The sequence below is a fragment of the Syngnathus acus genome, chromosome 12, assembly GCF_901709675.1.
Source record: "Syngnathus acus chromosome 12, fSynAcu1.2, whole genome shotgun sequence".
Classification (NCBI taxonomy): Eukaryota; Metazoa; Chordata; class Actinopteri; order Syngnathiformes; family Syngnathidae; genus Syngnathus; species Syngnathus acus.
The window spans coordinates 4,487,829-4,503,130 of record NC_051097.1 but is presented as its reverse complement, the minus strand read 5'-3'; the positions used below and the strand labels follow the sequence as shown (position 1 = coordinate 4,503,130).

At 38.1% G+C, this 15,302-nt stretch overlaps 2 protein-coding genes across 2 annotated transcripts in view; one reads left to right on the top strand and one right to left on the bottom strand.

The window, feature by feature from the left end:
* The window catches only part of LOC119131662 (lymphocyte antigen 75-like), a 1,013,224-nt gene that overhangs the window by 83,062 nt on the left and 914,860 nt on the right, over positions 1-15,302 (top strand). The gene's annotated exons all lie outside the window — the stretch shown is intronic.
* The window catches only part of onecut2 (one cut homeobox 2), a 22,666-nt gene continuing 14,781 nt past the window's right edge, over positions 7,418-15,302 (bottom strand). The window contains exon 2 of the mRNA XM_037266418.1: positions 7,418-15,178. Coding sequence (XP_037122313.1) covers positions 14,889-15,178 — 290 coding nt within the window. The 3' untranslated portion in view covers positions 7,418-14,888. The remainder of the gene's footprint in view (positions 15,179-15,302) is intronic.

The window sequence follows — 15,302 nt, the reverse complement described above, 5'->3', positions numbered from 1 at the left end:
TCGCCGTAAATAAAAACGAAGAAGAAAATGACGTAACTTCCCGTTCACGAACGAGTCGTGAATTGCATTTCCTGTTCACCAACTGAACGGATCTGTGAGTGAACGAGTCAGTGAGTGAGTGATTTTCATTTCCAGTTCATCGCGAGAACGGATCAGTGAGGGAACGAATCCTGACTTTCCCGTTCGCGAACGAGTCAATGGATGAACTGTCTTCCCGTGCATCAACGGATCAGTCAGGGAACGTGTTGCATCTCCTGGCGTGAACTATGTAAGCCAGAATGTCGATTTACGATTTGCCAAGGAAAGAAAGAACCACTCACTGAAACACCACTTCTTTTATGCACGTTTTCTCCAAGCTAACGGCTAACTTTATTGCATGAAGGGATGCGCCGTTATGCAACAATGGGGAGATTATGCTTCTCTTTGGGTAAGCTTGATTTTATAACACTTGTAGTAGTTTTTAAATAACGTGTATGCATATATATGCCTAAATATTGTTATCCAATATATCCACTGCAATTTCACATTAGGTTGCTGGTTTGAAATTTACTTTTAATATTATTATTTTCAAATAAACATTTATGTTAAAACTTGTCTGGTGTTTTATTCCTTGTTTTTTTATTCGCCAATTAAAACATAAAAATCAGACATTTGGTTAACTGCTTTATATGACAATATTTGTAGGTACACCTCATGGACACTTCAATAGGTACACTACACGAGGTAAAAAAAAAAAAAAGAATAAATAAAGGGTTAATTGCATAATAAAAGCACATACTCACACCTGGGATCGAACCAAGTCTTTACGGAGAAAGAGCCCGTGTCACTATCCTGTCGGCTATTTTGACCTGGGAGCGCATGGTCGTCTGCACTGTTTTGTACTAGTGATGTGCATTCCAGTTATTAAGTGAACTGAATCCTTCGAATCGGTTCACTCAAAATATTTGTTCAAAAGAATCGTTCACCGAATCGTTCACCGAATCGTTCACTACACTTTCTTACTTATTTATTCTTTTTTCTTTTTTTTACCTCGTGTAGTGTACCTATTGTAGTGTCCATGAGGTGTGCCTAATCACAGGCCACTTCAATAGGGAAAAAGCTTAAGTGAAAGTGAAAAGTGCCACACCCGCCTTCACTCCCACCTCCTGATTGGCTGTTTAATCTGTGACGTCACTTGGACACTCCATTAGGTACACCGCCATTTTCAAGTGTACCTAATAACAGGCCAGTTTATTAGGGAAATATCATGGTCAAAGGTCACTTAACAATGGGAATCTTGGAAAACATGTTGGAATGCGGCCCCGAGGACTAGAGCTTGACACCTGTGACCTTGACAATGATATTTCCCTCATAAAGTGGCCTGTTATTAGGTACACTTGAAAATGGCGGTGTACCTAATGGAGTGTCCGTGTGATTCCCTCGTTAAGTGCACCTGCGTGAAAAGTTTTAGCTCCTGTAGAACGTGAAAATGACCAAAAACTTTTCACGCAGGTGCACTTAACGAGGGACTCTTGGAAAACATGTTGGAATGCGGCCCCGAGGACTAAAGCTTGACACCTGTGACCTTTGACCATGATATTTCCCTAATAAAGTGGCTTGTTATTAGGTCCACTTGAAAATGGCGGTGTACCTAATGGAGTGGCCGTGTGATTCCCTCGTTAAGTGCACCTGCGTGAAAAGTTTTAGCTCCTGCAGAACGTGAAAATGACCAAAAACTTTTCACGCAGGTGCACTTAACGAGGGAATCTTGGAAAACATGTTGGAATGCGGCCCCGAGGACTGGAGTTTGATACCTGTGACCTTTGACCATGATATTTCCCTAATGAAGAGGCCTGTTATTAGGTACAAAAAAAAAAAGAATGAATAAATAAGAAAGTGTAGCGAACGATTCAGTGAACGATTCTTTTGAACAAATATTTTGAGTGAACCGATTCTAAAGATTCAGTTCTTAACTGGAATGCACATCACTAGTACAAAACAGTGCAGACCACGGTGGGCTTTCAGGTCGAAATAGTCGACTGGATAATGACACGGGCTCTTGCTCCGTAAAAACTTAGTTCGATCCCAGGTGTGATAATGTACATAAATGTGCTTTTATTGTTCAATTAACCCTTTATTTATTTAGTCTTTTTTTTTGTTACCTCGTGTAGTGTACCTATTGAAGTATCCATGAGGTGTACCTACACATATTGTCATATAAAGCAGTTAACCAAATGTCTGATTTTTATGTTTTAATTGGCGAATAAAAAAACAAGGAATAAAACACCAGACAAGTTATAACATAAATGTTTATTTGAAAATAATAATATTAAAAGTAAATTTCAAACCAGCAACCTAATGTGAAATTGTAGTAGATATATTGGATAACAATATTTAGGCGTATATATGCATACACGTCATTTAAAAACTACTACAAGTGTTATAAAATCAAGATTACCCAAAGAGAAGCATAATCTCCCCGTTGTTGCATAACGGCGCATCCTTTCATGCAATAAAGTTAGCCGTTACCTTGGAGAAAACATGCATAAAAGAAGTGATGTTTCAGTGAGTGGTTCTTTCTTTCCTTGGCAAATCGTAAATCGACATTCTGGCTAACATAGTAGTTCACGCCAGGAGACGCAACACATTCACTGACTGATCCGTTGATGCACGGGAAGGCAGTTCACCCATTAACTCGTTCGCGAACGGTAAAGTCAGGATTCGTTCCCTCACTGATCCGTTCACGCGATGAACTGGAAATGCAAATCACTGACTCGTTCACTCACAGATCCGTTCAGTTCGGAACGGGAAAAGCAATTCACGACTCGTTCGTGAACGGGAAGTTACGTCATTTTCTTCTTCGTTTTGATTTACGGCGTGGTGGCACCAGCTTCAATGCGCATTACTGACACCTAGTGGTTGAAGTCGTATGAACTGAAAAAAGAACGAATCACTTTAGGAAGTGATTTGTTCACTCACCCTAACCCTTGTATTTATATTCGCCAATCAAAACATAAAAATCAAACATTTGGTTAACTGCTTTATATGGCAATATATATATATCCATCCATCCATTTTCTGAACCGCTTAGTCCCCACGGGGGTCGCGGGTGTGCTGGAGCCTATCCCAGCCGTCATCGGGCAGTAGGCGGGGGACACCCTGAACCGGTTGCCAGCCAATCGCAGGGCACACAGAGACAAACAACCATTTGCACTCGCACTCACACCTAGGGACAATTTGGAGTCTTCAATCGGCCTACCAAGCATGTTTTTGGGATGTGGGAGGAAACCGGAGTGCCCGGAAAAAACCCACGCGGGCCCGGGGAGAACATGCAAACTCCACACAGGGAGGGCCAGAGGTGAAGGTGTGAAGGCTGGGATAGACTCCGCCTCCTCTGAAAAGTATAAGGGGTATAGAAATAAATGCATGGCTGGATGGATGTTGAAAAAATGAGTACAGACCAATGAAAGCTAAAATAAGGCTTCATCATAGACTGGAAACATTTTCTTGTTTTTACTGTGAAATGGATAATAAGCTTCCTTGAAGTCGTTTTTTTTTTACTTCATCTTGAGCTGTGTATGTAATTTAGCTAACACCTGGATACATTCATTCATTCTTTGTTTTTACATTCTTGCAGTCAAACTTATTTAGTCGTTCAAAGTGGATATTTACACACTTCCATTGAACTGAACTTACAAAGGAAGAGGATAACATGAAATTCCATTTGGACTCGAAACCTTTATGCTTTGGCCTTTTCCCTTATTTCGCTCTCTTGCCTTTCCAACATCCAAATTGTTCGTTCTCCTCTTTGCTCCATTTACTCTGTCTGCTAGCCACGCAGCTCAGGTGAGTGTGTGTTCCCGTGTGTGTGTATTGTGTGGTGACTGCAGTCTGCTTGTAATTGAAAAACTGCAAGGCCAACCGTGTGACCTCCTATTGAGAGAACGACCATTGATTTCTGCAGAGAAAGGGAGAGCGGTATGAAGTTGAAAAAGAATAAGAAAAACATTTTGAAGAACAGAGAGGACGGATGAAAAAAGTGAGGGATGAGGGGAGGGGGTGGATTAAAACCACAAAAATCAAAGAAGGGAATGGGGAGTCTTGCGTTGGCTGGTCAACTTGAGCAGTCTTCTGTCCGCGCATGTGATGTAGTCACTCTTGCCACCAGCCATTATCGATGCGATATTATTTCATCCAAACCTCCTCAACACGTTTTAGGGGAGTCAAACCAACAAACTTCTAGTACGTCGCTCAAGTAGAAATTATCCCGACAATGGTGACTCTAGTGAATAGCATCCCCATGTTTGATTTCATCTTGTTGTCCCGTCAAATGACAATTGTTGCTGAAGCGTGCAGTTCTGCACCACTTCCAAACCACATCCGCAATCATCGACAAAATTAAAACAAATACCTCCCCAAAAGGCTGACAGTGATACCTAACTGAGCATTATAACTTTAAATATCTCATTAGATTGAGGGCCTTCCAAAATCTGCAACGATATGATGACAATCATGTGGTATTTACACATTGCATAATAGAATTAGATGAAAAAATCTGTATTAAAAAACAACAACAACTAAGACATACCAACCATTAGCAATCATTATGATAACAAAGTGGGCAACGAGTGTACGTTCACTTGCATCATTATTGTCCCGTCGTTTCCGACTCCATCTCTGCCACTTTTAGGGAGGATTTGCCACAATCTGACGACAAAATCTCATACTCGTCCAAAGGGTTTAATCAACTTCTTTCTGATGAAATCAACAAAAGATGAACATCTCCACAATGATGGGCTATATTGCACATCTGTGCGGGAGGTTGTTAAGATCCCAGCAGATTTCTTAGCGGTGTACTTACAGCAGCGGGAGTCATATTTATTTGCCACCGTAAACATTTTCCCCTCTGGCTCTTTTGTCACTGCAAGTTGGACGAATTAAGACGGCAGCGTTTTACAAACGCTTAAGCTGCAGTCACTCGTCGCTTTCCCACGCTTTGTCCTCTTTATCAGGAATCGGACCCACAGGTAATAGAAAGACAATGTCACTAGATTTACCAGCAACCCAATGGCCTGTTGTTTCCTTGGCAACAGTGGCAGGGGAGCGGGAGGAAGAGGAGGGCGGGGTTTAAAGGTGAAAAGTGATGAGGTGGATTGATGATGCGAGGTCGATGCGTAGATGATTACAGCGGTGGAATGGTGGGATGAAAAAAAGTAAGAGAATGGAGTGATTGTGAAGTGCATAAAAAAGAAGGGGAAAGTCTGGTGTTACTTTTTCAAGTTGTCAGATTCTATGTAAATTACAGGAAAAGAAGACTCAAACGACCAACTTATAGCGTTGTGTCAAAGTAGCAATATTGTGTCTAATAAATTATGTGTAAATGTTGAAGTTTTGCCAAAGTTTGCAAATGGACTGATTATAAGGCTTTTAATTTTTTTGCTGCAAACTAAAAACATTTGGGTTTGATGTGCCGTAGCTATGAGACAAGAGATATTTTTTAAATTCCAGATTTTTGCAACTGCATGTGATACACAACTTAGAATACCGTATAGTTTGTCATGAGGGATCAAAATTTGGTTAGTTTTATTCATTGTCATTACATTTTAACAATTCTATACTTCACGTTTATGAATTGATAAATGCCTGGATGCAAATAAAGCTTTTTAGAAAGTTGGACCCTAAAAGAAAAAAAACGAGTTCAAATATAATTAATATTAACAGGCAAAATAATTTAAAAAAACATTTGGACAAGTAGACCAACATCAGCAAAGTGACTGTGGAGGTTTCAGTTGTACAATATTTAGTGAGTGAACACCTGTGCAGTTTTAAGTTAGAATTTTTAATACGGCAGAATTCTTGGAATCAGTAGACATAAGCTGAATAGTTTAAAGTTGGAACGAGATGAATCGGTGGAAAAAATCTAGAAATTAGAGGGGAAAAAACTGAATGAGTCTAAATACTTGTGGGTCTGGTAATGGAGAGAATGTAGAATTTTTGATGAGGGAGAACTCTTGGAATCAGTAAGCAAAGCCGGCATATCATGGTTCTAAATCCTTCAGTTGCGAATGCATTTAACACAATATTCTGTACATTAAGAATGATACAACTACTCAAAATACATCCACAAGAAGTGAAAACAGAGCGCACAGCGCTAATGATGCCAATGCTATGAAAACCAGGGCACAATATGAAAGTGAAATACAATTTATTATTTTTGTGTCATTTCAAGTTTACGGCTTTACTGTGTCCGTCGTTTCCATCGATTGAAGGAACTGACCCCTCAATGAAACGAAGTCTTTCGGCAAATCCTTCTCTATACTGACAATATACTGAGAATTTTTAAACACACCTTGTCATGAAAAATTAAATTTTACCAGGCACTTCTTTGAGATTCTAATGTAGCAATGATTTGTGTGGATTAATGCATCTAACAATGGGACATTTTGATTTCTCCACTTTGGCAACCATGAGTTGTTTGGAGTCTTCGAGTAATAAAGATGGCGGATTTACAAAACCGTTTGGCCGCACCCATTACCTGGTTTGGTAGTGCCGCCCCAAAGACTGTGACGTAATAGGTAAAAATACGTAATAGAAAATGGATAAAATTGAACGGGGATCCCCCCCAAACATATTATGTAAGTATCTCAGATTAAACTTTTCTACAATCTTGGAAACACCAAGTGCACAATAAAATGTATTTAAAAGCTAAAAAGGTGAAAATGTGGACTTTTTGAAACGTGGCAATTTTAGGAATGTTGAAAATCCTACCCAATGTGAATTGAATGAGCTGAGGTAGGAATTTCAAATTGGAACAATGTAAACGTGAAATATGTTGAATGGGCCATTAAGAATCAAAGGTAAAAGTTTGGCTGAAATTTGATGAATTTTGGGAAAACTGAACATTTTTTCGAATGGGAAAAATGTAAGCTCCCCTCACATGAATATTTGGAATATTTAGAATATGTTGAAGTTGGAATGGGGTGAATCGGATGAATTATGTGAAAGTTACTAAGCGTAAAAAAAGTGGTGGGAATAAGTGTAATAGTAAAGTACAGGAATAAAATAAGCGTGAAGGTCTTCACACTAATTACCATCCCACCTTGAAAATAACGAATTTGACTTTTATTGGCCAGTATGAATTTCGAAAAAGTCCATGGCATCTGAAGCACACTTCAAATCTGCATCTGTATATATATTTTTTTGTACAAAAACAGTAATGACACCGGATTCACATGTTCATGGATAAAACCATTGTGATGTATTTATTGATGTTTTTGTTTGGTTTTTATACATAGAGTGGAACCATAATAATTCTCCAATTGTCTCCTTCATGTTTGACCATCAATTTATTCCACAACCCAAATTTTCTCATGTCTCTTTTTCTTTACCAACAAAAATGTACAAAATGTAAAAAAGAAAAAAAAAATGCTTAATTTGGTTCAGATTGACTGGGTGAACTATGGAAAGCATTGTTTAAAAAAAAAAAACCCTGAATGTAATGATTTGGTTTTGATGACATTTTAGAGTGAGAGAGTTGGATTGAATACCAAAAATAAATAAGAAGCAGATGACCTTCGACCCTTTGCTAATGCTACTGATGATTTATAGAATCCAGTTGAAGCCCGAACTAGCAAGTAAATAATGATAATGATGACTAATAATAACTTGGACATCTACATAAATGCATGTTTTGTATTACAATGTCAAAGGTTATATGACTGATGATGATGATGATGGTTTTGATGAGAATGAGGTCAATACTAGAGTTCACTATGCATAACATGGATAGCTAACTGTAAAAACACTCATGCAGAAACTCTGGCCTATAGCACTGCTATGTATGATAAAACTGTGATGCACAGGTAAAGAAAGACACTGACATAAGACTTTAAAGTAGGTATAAAAATAAATTCCACATGGTTGAATATTGAATTCAGACAGCTCATCAAAGAAGCCTGTATTATTTCTGGGCAGAAACATGTACAATTCCAAACGTACTGTAACAGTATACACACAAGGGGACAATCACCCCTTGAAATGAACCAAACAAATGCCGATACCAAATTCCCCAAAAATATATCAAGTTTGCCTCCCCTCAGTTGTCCTTATAATTACCAAAAGGAAAACAAAATAGAAACAAAATTACGACTATTTTAAAATCATCATCATCATTAGCATCTATGAGGTATATTTGCAACCGTTTGGAAAAGAGAGCACAGTGTGCGCAAAACACTCAAATAGGTTTGGGTGTTTTCTCCACATTTAAAACTTTGCAACCATCTGGGAAAAACAAACAAGTAGCGTGTTTTGGCATGTACAGAAAATAAGATCTTGACTTATGAGAGGATGCTCAGATCTTGTTCGCATAAGAGGAAAAGCAGCTCAGATTCAAGTTGAAGAAAAAAAAAATCACAGAAATTCTATGCTTTGATTATATTGCAAAAAAGTAAAGGACAGAGATGAAACTACAATTGACAGCACTGAAGTTGTTTTACTCCCTAAAAATATTTTTAAAAGTCAATGCCAAGGTTTAGACTTCAGACTTTAGAAGTATAGACTTTAGAATTCAATTATTGAATACATTGGGGGCAAAAAAAAAAAAAAAATTGCTAATTCAGAGCAGCAATAATAACTGGATGTACATAACACGTACTGCTTTTATAGGGTTATTTGATCAGATTTTGTATCACTTAATTGTCTCGACCGAGCTGGGCTTTTAAGTATATTCTTCTCCTGTATGTTTTCACTCCTAATGTGCATCTTTTTTTTTTATCTGTATGAGAAAATGCCTTGACTTAAAAAAACAACTAGATTTAGGATTCGGGTGGCATTTAAAAGAGCAGCCCACCCCCAATTCCTCAATTCTTTGATTATGAGAGGTGCTTCAGTACTTATGCCCGTATAGCAAATATGATCATGTATGTTTTCCTTTTTTTAAATAACAGGAGTCATGGTGATAGGTTACACAAAAGTCTGACTTTCACATTTGTTGGCTTAACAAATCACATCAATGTAGTTGCTATGCAGTACACAACTGAAGACAGTCCAAGTCAACAATAGACTGCAAAAACAGTAAAATCATGCTTGAACAAGACCTTTACTTAACTTGAAATTGATTCGAGTGACAAGAAAAAGGATTCTCGTATTATTCCAATTTAGATCTAAATCCACAGTATTTATTTTTTTCAATGTCATTTATATGTGTGTCCCTTCTCTACATTTTGAAACAGAAGAGAAAATGCACCTGTCCTTGTATGTTGTGTCAGGAATCCATCATACTAAACAATTTAAAACGTTCATAAATGGCTACCACATTCACATAATTTCTTTGGATCTGATCTCATTTGACCCTTACAAAGGCCAAAAAGGGATTTAGAAAGTAAATAAATCAATAAATAATCTGCAATACAAAAGCAAGCGCGGAGCTGTACGTAAATGGAACTAAAGAGGAAAAATACATTTGGTTTCTTTGGTTTCATTGTGATGATCAAACGGATGAATGGAAATTCAGTGAGACACCCTTTCGGGTTCTCACTGCTGAAATAGACTTTGCTTTCTTTTCTCACACACATGCTTGGAAATTAACCATTGGACACACACACACACACACACACACATTCATGTCCTTATGAAATTTGATCGCTGCAGCAGGTTTTTCAGTATGGAAATAGTGTGTGTTAGCATCACACCCCTTTAACAATAACCTCTTATGATAAAGATTTTGCACAGAATCTCAGATGAGACGGGAATAATATTACACCTGGTTTCCAATGTTAAATTCCTGGAGAATTTTAATCACATTTACATTTCACCTCTTTTATCATATGTTAATGTCAACAGTTCTTTTAGCTGCAAAAAAAAACCATAAAAAAATAATTTGATGTTTTAAATGTTTAATTTGTTTTTGTTTAAGTCTATCGAATCAGTTAGATACAAAATACTATAAATGAGTATTAGAGCCACACTGAGAAGAAAAGCAAAGCAAAATGTTATGAGAAATGGCGCAATATTCATATGAACCTCATGCTGATATTTCACTAAGCTTTCGAATGCTTTTGAATGTAGCAAATTTTAAGTATTGGTCAGGGTTTATAAAAGGTTAAGACAAGCAAAGATATATTTTCCTTGGTATCCATGACGACCAACCATATATTCCACACTTGTTGAGTTGTCAATGAAGTTAACGTGACTTTTGGGCATGGGGGAAACAATTTAAACACAACAATATTTACAATTAAAAGTATGACTGAAGTTTGAAAATGTAAAATATTTTCTTCTCAGAATGACTTCTTTGTAATATAGTTATCGAAACACTTTATTTTGTTGCAAAAAATAGGGGAGAGCAATTAATAAAACTATCTATTCAAGACTATAACAAAGAAAATAAATCCTTAACCAGGGTATGAGCTGCATGGATGTAAACACACACAGTTTATTTGTCTCTCTCAAGGATTCCAGTTATCTTTGGTAGTTCCATTTACATCAATGTTGGCCCGCTCTTCACCTGATCTTTTTTTGTCTTTCTTTTTTAATTATCTAGAAGATCAGCCTGACAGTCATTGCTTATTCGACAATGGTAAGCAGAATGCAAACAAATGAAAAGAACAATTTAAACAATAAATTAGCAAGAATAAAGAGAGATGCAGTGCTCATCATTTGTTGGCCTATTCTGAGCCTTGTTTTTATGTTCAAAATTGAAACATCATCCCCACGACAAAAGGAAAAAAAATACTGAGAGCATGAGTGGACATTCAGATGTAAGTCTAGTTTAACATTCCTACATTGTTCTGTCATTAAGTCTAAGCATTCATAAAAGAACATTGCCTTTTTTTTTTTTGTTCATTTTTGTCTTCAAAAAGCTAACAAAGAATAAATTAAGAGGCCTGGCGTAAGCACTGCATCTTTGATGCAACTAACATTCTTAAATACATAAATATTCATTGAAAACAATTACATCTAATTAAATATCATTAAATTATCATCAAGTACAAACCTAGAGTGTTCTAAACACGTTATAAATAAATACAGCATCCAAAAGAAAGAAAAAGGAACGTACAATGTAAACTTTGGCAAAGCTAATCTTCAGCAAAAGGGTAAAGGGTGCAGTGGGAGATTTGGCAACACAATTTGTTCGCTTAAATTAGAAACATAAATTACATTAAATTAACAAAAAAAAAAAAAAACACAAACACACATATTTAGCAAAAATCCCAAGTAGGAATGTAATACTAGACATAATTATGGGCAATCATATTTTAAGTACTTCGAGCAAACAAGCAGTGAAATCCTCTTTGGAACATTTTTGGTTTCATATCCTTTTTTTCTTTCTTTGTTTTTGGTTTCGTTTTGCCTGCATTACATTCAGACAGAATTGCAAGTGAGAATGGAAAATGGCCGTCACCCCCTGGCTCCATAAACAACACCCCTCCGTTGGGTATTGTCAACACGATTGGAGGGCTCAGTGGGTGGGGGCATCTCTTTGGACTAGAAGCTTTACATACAGAAAGAGAGAAAATGAAGGATAAAGCTATTTGACCGATATTTGAGCAGTTTCTCTCAGTGTGTTTTATGTCATTTGGGTTGCTTTTGTTTATTGTTGTTGTACATTATGGAGCAGCAGCAGAATTCCCCTCCTCTTAAAGAGCACGCTAATGTGGCTCTTCCAAGCTACATGGTTCCCTCTCCAAAACAGTGAGGTGGGCTTTTGTGCAAGCTAATCAACAAAGAAATCTGACTTTTGGGCAATTTCTTTGGTGGAATCCAGTTAAATTAGATACATCCGAGTATGCCAGTGTGCTATAGTGCAGCAAAAAGTCTTTGGTATGAATTGTACATCTCACAAAGCATTTTTGTCACTCTTCTTGCTTTAGGAAGCTCAACAATTCAGTCAGCAGAAACACGAGTTTCATGTTGGACTGGGGGGAAGCAAAACATAGATGATGGAAGCATTGTAGTTAGCTCACAACTGGTGCTAGCTATTGTTTTTTTGGGTTTTTTTTCACTTTAAAATGGTAATTGATTGAATGGCCGGAATCAATAAAGGTTCCCAGCACTGAAAGCCTCAGGAAACTTAGAGGTAGACTTGCCTCGCGCAGAAGCTAACGGCTAAGGCTAAATGAGACGATTCTTTCTTATCGTATACTTTATCTTTAGCTAAATTAGCTTGCTGAAGCTACTGCTATTTAAAATTGCATGCATGTTTGGATAGGAATTGAAATGAATAAGTACTTGCTGGCAAGCTAGTTACCAGGGATAAGCAAACTTGACTGGAAATAATGTAAACGAACGGCAACAATGTAAACCTTGTTGAAAAGTACTACATTGCTTGGGAGAGAACTCAAAGTACATCAAGTGAGTGGTGCACACACGTTGCTTAGCCAAAGTTGGGCTTTTACAAGAGGAGGAGAACTGCTTCTGGCTTTAACAGTGAATCTTTGGTTTGTTAGCTGAGGTTTCTGTTGTTCGTTTAACCATTTTTACTTTGAAAAACTGCATAGGCACACGTTAAAGACACTCTTCAACCGTGAGAGACACATTAATGTTCGGACATTTGCAGGTCGGAGAGAAGAACGTTGATGACGCCATCCTTCGCGTTCTTCTTCCCTCCTTCCTGTGTGGTTTTCCCTTTTTCAGTCCCATACTTGGCCGGCCTGACTCGACATCAGCCAGAACAAAGCTATTTCTCCTCTCCTGTGATGTCATCCATTTCCCTCCCCTCCTCCTCACAGCGTCGTCCTCTATCCTTGACATCGCTGAATCCACTCTTTTTTTAATTTTTTTTCTGAAATATTTTTTGTTTGTTTTTGGTAGTAATACTCTTCCATCTTAAGTCCGTTTGTTGGAACAGCTAGGTGCAGAAAAAGGGTTTTCTTTGGTTTCGATTTGTCAATAAATAGAAAAAGTCTCAGTGTCCATTTTTTTTTTTCAATTGCAAGCCTTTGGCTTGCTTCTAACCAGGCTCGGACTCAGCCTGGGGTTTCTAAAGGAGCAGGGGCTGCTGACTGATGCCTTTGCTTTGGTTTGGTTGCTATTTTTTGGTTTGATAGCTCACGTAAGAGATGATTGATGAGGTGATTATGGATCATAAAGGCTGCCAGATGCAGTAGGAGGTGATGGCGGTCGAGGTGTTTTGTGGGGGCTTAAGTATTTACATCATATGGGAAAGGCTATACAGAGTTATCGTATACAGTGTATTGGTAACAATACGTGCTGGGTCACTTTCTTATGGACATCAAATAAAGCCTAAGCTGCAAACAAAAGTTGATATCTGACGATGGAGTTTTTATCAAACTGATTTGTCTGAAGCGCTATATGTCCTCTTGCTTACGAAGCCAATGATCCTCTGCAGGAGACGGACTTTCCAGACATCGTCTTTAGATTGTCCTCTTTAACTATTACAAAGGCCCTGATTCGCCTGGGAAGTCCGTTCCCCGCATGATCAAATGGCCTCCTCAACTGTTAGTCTTTACAATGGTTTAATGGCAGTCCTAAAAGGTCTAGTAAGATTTAAACCAAAAAGGAAGAACTAGTGTTGAAATGTTTGATATCACTGATCATTAAGTCATTCACTGCCAGTGACGGCTATTGACGTCAAAGATACATTTTTACTGGGCTGGCAGAAAATGATTTGAGGACCACCAAACGTGTAATACGGTTTCCAACAAACATATTATAAAAACTGTTCTACAATAAATATCTAAATACATAATTGGAGTAAAATGACAGGCTTTAAATTGTAAAAACTGTACGATCCACTTTCACAAAGCGATTTTTAGCTCAACCGATTAAGCTTGACCATGTTTCTGTCAGATTGTAAATTTAGGCAACGCATTTTGGAAATGACTAAAAGTTGTGTGAATTTATGAATGTACATTTATACATTACAGCGTGTGATGACTCAAACGCAGAGTGGATTTCAGCCACTGTTTAGAAAAATGGCATCCTGAGTTTTCTAAGATGCGAAAAACCACTCAGCTTGGCAGAGAGAGCCCCAGTTCTATTGCAAAACAAAAAAAATGTGCTTCAACATTGTGCTCACAGACGTACATATTCACTATACTGAATTTGAGGAAAACTTGCAGTTCTACATGGCTCAGACGGTGAGAAAGGTCGATAGTGTCTTTGTGCTTCCGTTGTAAGCCATTTCCTAACGTGAAGAATTGTTCAATTGTGTAATTTTATCTTTGGTAAGATTGAAGCTTAAAGTGATGCTTGTGAAGTAATAATTGTAGCCTATGTTGAACGCTCTTCTGGAAGGGAAATTACTTTCTGTTACTGTAACTGAACCTAAATGTGAACTGTTACTTTGTCAAAAAAAAAAATCATAAGCAAGTCTGATGTTTTCATTGGAGAGAAACAATTCCATGCTCTTTGGTTTGGTATAATAAGTAACCTAGGTTTTGGACATCTGATGAAATGTCCATTTATTCTTTGCACATTCTGTAGTCATAAAGCTTTCATTGGTTAGTCCATTGGTTGGTTCCTAGCTTATATTGCATAATAGAAAACAATATATTGTCCTCTCGTCTTTGGTATTTGGGCTAGTGTGTCAGTTTCTTGATCTAAATGAGACACCAGCATGAAGCTTTTTCCCTTTTTTTTATGGTTTATGTTTTTGATCATTTTGTTCTCTGGCAAAGCTTCTACCCTTCAGCTTCTGAATGGATTTGTTATGGATTTTGGAAAAGGCGGTTTGGCTACAAGTCGTCACAGTGAGCAGCCCCTCTCTCAGTTTGTCACCTTTGACAAACACAAACAGACAAACAAAAGAAAAAGTAAAACTTTTGGTTTCCGCTCCTTGCTTGGATCGGGCCAAACCTCGACCCGTGCCCTCAACCTTGCAATCCCGCTACCTCAACCCACCCCACCCCACCCCACCCCAACCCCGTCATCTACCCAGCCACCTATTGTCACGCTTTGGTACAAGTGCTGGACGCTGAAGATTGGGCGCCGGGACTAGCTCCGTCATCTGTCCATTTGTCCAGACTCCGACGGCGGGCGTTCATGAAGAAATTGCTGACGGTGGTGAGTTCGAGGCCCAGTTGCTGCGAGATGGTGAGCTGCATCTCTTTGGAAGGTCGCTTGTTTTCTTTGAAGATGGCCAGCAGCGTTCGCCTCTGCAGGTCGGTGAAGACCAGCCGGGATTTCTTTGGTGTGTTGTTGCGCTCCTTTGCTGTGTCTTGCTCCTTCCGCTTGCACGCTACAACCGATGAATGGGAAATAACACAAGACATGAAGAATGTAAGAGTCAATATTTTATTCCAATCGAGAGGGGCAGTTTTTAAATCACACAATGGATGAAAAAAATGCCAAGTGTCAATTGT